The 7397-nt window shown below is 41.7% G+C and overlaps 1 protein-coding gene across 1 annotated transcript; it reads right to left on the reverse strand.

Annotated features, from left to right (window-relative positions):
- Nucleotides 1–1354: 1354 nt before the first annotated feature.
- Nucleotides 1355–2506, reverse strand: NPY2R (neuropeptide Y receptor Y2). Its single transcript, XM_029952391.1, has one exon. It carries the CDS (start codon nucleotides 2501–2503, stop codon nucleotides 1355–1357), a length of 1149 nt encoding a protein of 382 aa, XP_029808251.1. The 5' UTR covers nucleotides 2504–2506.
- Between the last annotated feature and the right edge of the window lie 4891 nt (nucleotides 2507–7397).

Below are 7397 nucleotides of genomic sequence, written 5' to 3' on the forward strand. Positions count from 1 at the left end.
ACTTCTTCAACAGCTTCCGAAGAAATACAACTATTTTAACATCCTATGTGTTTTCATAAACATACTAGGGTTTTAAGCATCTTTAACTGGGTACCACTGAAGTAAAAACAGTATTCACAAAATAAATCTATGTGGAGTACTACAGCATCTACAGCACTAGTTCTAAGTATTATTTTATTGTGTATATATGCATAAGTTATCCGAAAATACAGAGCTAGTTATTTTGAGAAGAAGATAATTTATGTTGAAATTGGTCCAAATAGAACATCTGCAAAGTGAAATGAATGCAGTGTTTTTAATATTTCTTACTAAATGGGTTCCATTTTGATGAAACTATATTGTTTTATTAGTCATGAACAGGAAGATGAATCTCAAAAAATAACACTACAGTGATCTGTAAACACAATAGAGCTATGTATCTGTGCTAAAACTGTTTACCAATAACCACAGAATGTGGCAAAATGCTACAAAAATTATTTCCTAATCTGAATCAATTTAGTGAAAACAAATTAAGCTCCAACATAGGAATAATACATGTTCAAAAAGTTGTAACAATTAGCAATGGTTAAAAGTATTGAGTTGTATGCCTCTTTGTTACATAAATAGTATCTTTATAAAGCAGCAACAACTTGACATGAGAAGCTAAATGATGGATTACATTTCTAAAACTCTGAGAATTTCAGCCTTCCATTCAGAGTTGGAGAAACTTTTCACTAAATGTGTATCTGGTTTTAAGAATACCTCGTTAACTCAGTGTTAAAGTTTTTCCTCATCACTCACCAAAATACTAATTATATAGCAAATTTTGGATTATCTCTTGGAAGTCATGCAAATAGTTGGTAACGTTCCCTGAAGGATTAGTCCATAGGAGGAATATTTTTTAAAAATACAGAAGAGGCTGCAGCTCCTTAGGGAAACTGGTGTTGGGTAGTCTTTTCATCAGATGAGGGGGCAGTGAACTGCACATCATGCTCAGTCTATGCCCTAATAAGATTTGAAAGGCAATTTATTTAGCCACCACTTTCTAGCAATGCTGATGTCATGTCAATTCCTTGTTCAGGTTTCCTTCGTTCTGAGAAAGAGTCAAAAGCATTCCTCTCTGCTTTTACTCATAATATGACCTACCCTCCCAGCAGCTGTAAGCAAACTGTTCATTGCCTGATCTTTGAATAGGAGTATTTTCCCCTAGGCTCTGCCAACCGGGTTTCTTTCCACCGATTACCCTGCAGATGCTTCCACTCAGATCCTCGTTTTCTTCCTTAACATGGGAAATCAGGATGCACCCGGAACCCTCCTCAACCGGAATTTTAGCTCTGGTCAAAATCCATCTACATGTTTTCACGCCAGAGCTTACTTAGACATTGGTAGCCTCTGTGAAAGAGTCATTGGGGCCATTGTTCTTTTTGACTTCCAGGTTCTTTTTAGTCTTGAATGTCACGGACACCTCAGAGTGAATGGCATCCAACCTCTGCTCACAGCGGAAGGCTGCTAGGAAAGCCTTTCTATAGTTGCTGTTCATCCAGCCATAGAGAAAGGGGTTGGCAAAGGTGGAGCACATGGCGATAATGTGGAACACGGTGAAGATGAGTTTGTACTCCTTCAGGTCCAGGACTTGGTTGTCAATGTCAACAGCAAGCTGGAAGGCATGGAGAGGTAACCAGCTGACGGCAAACACCACTACCACACACACCAGCATTTGGGTCGTTTTTTGCCTTCGCTGATGGTAGTGATCGTTAGCAGCTCCAGGGCTGACATGGTTCTTAAGTTTACTCCAGATACGAGTGTAAGAAAAAGATATGATGCCCAGAGGCAAAACATACAGGATTAACAAGGAGGAAAGACTGTAGGCAGTGCCATAGATGTTCTTCTCCTCTCCAGGCCACTTCTCAGTGCAGACCACAATCTCAAAGTCGGGAATAATCTCAATCAGTGAATACTCACGGAAGACGGCCAGGGGGCTTGCAAGCAGGGCACTGATGCCCCAGGCCAGGCCAATAATCAGGAAGCTGATTCTCTTGGAGATCTTGCTTTCCAGGTGGTAGACAATGCAACGATGCCTGTCCAGGGCAATTACTGTCAAGGTGATTGTGGACACTTGTACTGCCAGGCCCTGGGCATAGGGTACCAGGTGGCACAGGACAGGCCCCATTTTCCACTCCCCCATCAAGGTGTAGGTAAGAGTGAATGGCAAGCACAAGGTGTTCACCAGAAGATCCGCCACAGCCAGATTGGCAATGAAAAAGTTGGTTACGGTGCGCATGCTCTTGAACTTGATCACCACGTGAATCACCAAAGAGTTTCCAATTACCCCAAGCAAGATGATGGAGCAGTAGGCCAAGATGAGGATGATCTGGACCTCAATCAGCATGGTGCTGTCTATAAGCTCCGGCTCGGGGTCAGGGGCCAGCTCCCCTCTAGGAGTGGCTTGCCGTGGATGATACTTCTCCACCTTCATTTCTTCCACTGTCTGGTTCTCATCAGCCTCTGCACCTACTGGGCCCATTTTTAGCACGTAGCACAAGAAGCTACAATTTAAAAAAAAAATGGAGAAGAAATATGGAATAAGGAAAACAAGGGTGACACAAAGGAATATCACAAGTAGATTGGGCTCAAAATACCTGTCCCCTGATCCCTCAAACTGCACATAGTGTAACATTTTAATAAAGCAGGACCATTAATAGTCTATCCACAAATATGGATGAATTAAAGCAGGTCCCTTAAATGTGTATTACAGTGGTAAAATGTAATACCTACAGTGCAGACATAAATCCAATGTGAATGTTACCAAATTGAGTCAATCTATTTTAAGTGGGAGAAATGTTAGCAACGTTATCAATTAATGTTATAACTTTTATTAACTCTTCAAATTAATTTTAAGATAGACAGAGAAAATTACCTTCAACATCTTAAATGCTTCAAATTTATAAATATAGCACAACTAATTGCACAGAAAAGAGAAAAATAATAAAAACCCTTTGCATGGTGCTGGGACTTTGGGAGTATAACATGTTAAATACAAACTGAGCAGATTCCATTTTATAGCCATTTTTTCTAGAGTTGGGGTTAGTGTTAAAAATAAGTAGCTTGTGTAAAATGGTTGCTTTTCTTTTTTCCTTTTTTTTCTGAAATAAACTTCCTGCTGACACACAGGAGAAACCCACAAAGGATCTACATGAAAAATATGTCCAACTCTGAAGCGTATCTCTGTCTAACCTCGAAATATAAAAGTTTGGACACTTTTCTTCCTCAATCACATGCTCCCAAGACTTTTCTTTCTGGGTGCCCTACGTCAGTCAATGCTATTTCCATTGATTACACCAGAGAGAAGGTCAGCTCCTTTAGCCTCCACATTTAAAAGAACCCTCAGACTGATTTTTTAAAAGTTTATTTATTTATTTTGAGAGAGAAAGGGAGTGTAAGCGGAGGAGGGGCAGAGAGAGAGAGGAGAATCCCAAGCAAATTCATGAAATCATGTATGCATGTTATCAGCGATCACACAAAAGTGGATCTATTCAAGAATGTAAAGGAGGGAAAACTAAATGCAAAGTACCTAGGGACCAGGGCCATTCACTGGAAATAGAATCACTATGGATGAGTCCTGTGGGACCAGGATCCAAAGAGGGGCTACTGAGGCGCTGCCCAGAAGAGAGAGGGAGGGAGAAGAACACAGGGGCTTCTCCGTTCCTGTGCCCTCTAACTACCTGCCAATTCCTCCCATGACCAAACTCAGCCAAGCTTCCCAATGACTTGGGAGCCTGAAAATATAGTCTGCAGGAGTCAGCCCTCTGGAGGAAGGGGAAGGAATGGAGCTGAGGGCCAACTAGGCGTTGCTGTGGGCTGAATATGACTCACCAAGGTAGGACGATGCTATTATGATTAATAAAAATCAAATTTATTTTTAAAAAGGTTCAGAATTAATGACAGCAGCCTTTTGTCATTGTGAATACATTCAAAACATACTAAGATGTTGGGCTCTGGATGTTTTTACAAACTTGAAAAGAGAATTTCATATTAGAAACCAATATGTTATATTGTTTTAAGCAATCTGGAGACATGGGGAAAATGATATGATCACATGTGAATTTCAGGAAGACCATTTTAATGCCAGAGTAGGCTCTTTCTAGTAAAAGGCAAGAGCCTAAGAGTGAGGGCACGACCTCATCCCCACCCCACCCCACCCCTCCACACACAAATCCTGGTTCTTGACATAAGTTTTTAAATGTTTGCTGAACGCATGGTAGAATAAGTGTAAACATGACAAGGGTGGAAGCATGCCGGGCATTTTGCACAGGCTCAATTTATTATTGTTACCTGAGTGAATGAATGAATGAATGAAGCAGGAGAAGAGGAAGTGATATAAGTCACAGGACTATCAGAGTAATTGTAGTAAGAAATCAAGGACAAAGCCAATGTGGTAGGAATGATGAGGACCACTGAGAAAGGTGTGTAAAATCAGTCTAAGGGGTACCTGGATGGCTCAGTGGGTTAAGCATCAGACTCCTGGTTTCAGCTCAGGTCATGTCGTCACAGTTCATGAGTTCGAGCCCCACACCGGGCTCTGTGCCATCCATAGTGATTCTATTTCCAGTGGATGGCCCCAGTCCCTAGGCTTTGGTCATACCACCTACTCCCTGTGTCTCTCTGGCTGGAGGTACAAACCACTCTGTGCTCTTGCTAATCCTTCAGTGGCCTCAACATCCTGTTTGGCTTTCATTACTTGTATAATAAATTCTCTGCATTTAATTTTTCCTCCCTTACATTCTTGAATAGGTTCTGTTTTGCATGATCTGCTGATACCATGCATACATGATTTCATTAACTTGCTCTCCCGCTAATGGTTCTGTACTCTTAGGTTGATAACACCAGCCGACAGACGATAATCTCAACTCTATTATATGGCATTCAAAGCTCTTTGAGAACTCATTCCTGCCTACCATCTGACTTCATCTGTCCCCACACACCGCTACGTACGTATCTTGCGTTTCTGTCATACTAAACTACTCCCAATTCCTTCCTGCAAGAACATCAGCTTTTCTCATGCCTCTCTGCTTTCCCGTTCTAACCTGGGAATCCTGTCAGTTTCCCAACAATCTGTGCACACTTGTCATACTACAAGAAGCACAAGCCACAATGCAAGCAATTCCCCACCACAGCAATTTCTGTAAGGACAGAACTGGATCTTTTCCATCCAGTGTGTAATCCTTAGCACACTAACACGTTAACAGTACCCAATAATTTGGCAAAACAAATATGAAGCTACAGAAAAGCATAATTCCTTGCTCTGATATGACATCCTTGTGTTTATTTTCTTGTTCTTAGTCAAGTAACCACCCCTGCAAAAAAGTTGTTCCAAGATCCCTCTTAAATCAACCCCTTATTAGAGCATTAAAAAGTGCCAGTCAGTATAGACCCTAAGGAAACTTTCTATCTGAGGGGCCTACCACACACACACACACACACACACACACACACACACACACACACACCCCTTTCAAGGAGCTTTCTGCAGAGAGAGAATTCCATACACTCATATGTTGTTTTACTGATGTATTCTAGTTCTGTCTGCATAAATTTCAAATAACATGTTCCAAGGAGCCTCAATCCTCTTTTGTATTTGCCTCCATCCTTTAGAAACTGGGGGGGAGTGCAACTAATTATCTAAATATTGGAGGGTATATTTGATAGGCTACATTGTTTCTCTTAAACTAAAAGAGACTTTACAGAGCACTATTAGTCAATGCTGACAAGTCATTAACAAGATGAACAAGACTCCATGAGGTCTGAGTTTGAGGTTTGCCACAAAGCTAAATTGAGAGTAAGCCCGAGATAGAAGGCTATGAGTTCATTTATTAACTTGTTTTGCTTTTTCTTTTCAGTTCCATTTTCTTTATTTCAAAGCCCCTTTATTTAAAACTTCTCTGCAGGAATGGTTATTGATCCACAGGCAATTAGTGTATGGATACTAATCGCTGTTCTCCAGCACACTGCTGGCCTTCAGCCAGGTCAGAGCACTGCCCAGAGAATGCATGATATCATGCCCGGACTTCCAGAAAAGTGGAAGAGGAAAAGAGAGTACACAGAGGGAGCTGACTGATTAAAAACTCAAAAGCACAAAAATTAAAAGATAAGTAGGTGAGGGGAAAACCCTCTTTAAACCAAGGCAATATGAAGCATTCACATCTGTCAAATCATTTAAGAACTATAAATGGTAGAGTTTTCTTGAACAATTGAATCTTTAGAGATTCTGCTACAGAAATATTTTTCTATTTGCAGAATAGGAAAATGACTGCAGGTTTCTTTTCTTTTCTTTTTTTTTTTTCAGAGATAAAGAACTTCAAATCACCTGAGAGGCAAACCAGGTTATGCTTTCACCGTATATTTAAATTTGTGGGGCTTTTATGCAACAGAATCCTTATTGACACAGATTGGCCTTAGTAAAACTTAACATCTGATCAATCACAACACCTTCCAGGCGTTTGTCCCAAGGGAAATATCCCAGAAATCATGCCACAGACCCTATACTGGTTAGTCCTGGGGGAGGAGCGTGGACTCCAAGAATGCTACATATAAGACATGACTGTTTGGTTCACAAGCAGAAAGTTGATAATATTCACTGAAGAGTCTGGTAATATATCACTTTCCCTATGTTTGAACTTCTGGCCTTTCCTTGCAAATAGCATGATCTATTTCATGTCATTGCGTGTAAATGACATGCCTCTATTGCAAAACATCTGAAAGCTTTTACTTTTGCCTCCTCCCTGTGCACCATATGCTCCTACCCAGTGGGTGAGTCCTTGTGGTGCAAAACCAGTGAGTGCTTAAATAAATGTATTCATTCTTGAACAGCTTTGGAGAATTCAGTATGACCTGCTGCTTTAGACAGGTGTTTGATTTTTTTTTAATAAAGAGTCAGAAACAGTAACAACTCGCTGCTCTGGAAAGATGGTAACCTCTCCCTAAAAAAAGGTCATGGAAATAGTGAAGAATCTTCAGCAGAAAAGGAAACTTCTAGCGAAAGTAGAAAATGGGGATGTTATCACCCCAATCCCCACCTTCAGTCTAAATGAGAGAAAGTCCCCACACTCATGAGGACCTCCCCCATTCCCTCTTCTTGAGACCACGGCTCTTCTTTGGGGGTATTCTCCTTCTCGGACTGTGAATCAGAGGTAGGACTTACACTTACTTGCCCGGCCTTGGCGTTTCTGCTGAGACGTGGAAGCAGGACGCGTACAGCCCCGTCCGTGCGACGGTGATCTAGCCGTCAGATCTGAAGAGGGCACCGGAGGCTGGAGAGTCCCCAGACACAAGCCCAGCTCCGTCCGTTCCGACGGCGCAGGACCGCCAGTGGCTCGCGGAAGAGCGGCGGCAGCGCGGCGCCCGCCCGGCAGCGGCGCCAC

Source organism: Suricata suricatta, chromosome 1 (genome assembly GCF_006229205.1).
Source record: "Suricata suricatta isolate VVHF042 chromosome 1, meerkat_22Aug2017_6uvM2_HiC, whole genome shotgun sequence".
Taxonomy (NCBI): Eukaryota; Metazoa; Chordata; class Mammalia; order Carnivora; family Herpestidae; genus Suricata; species Suricata suricatta.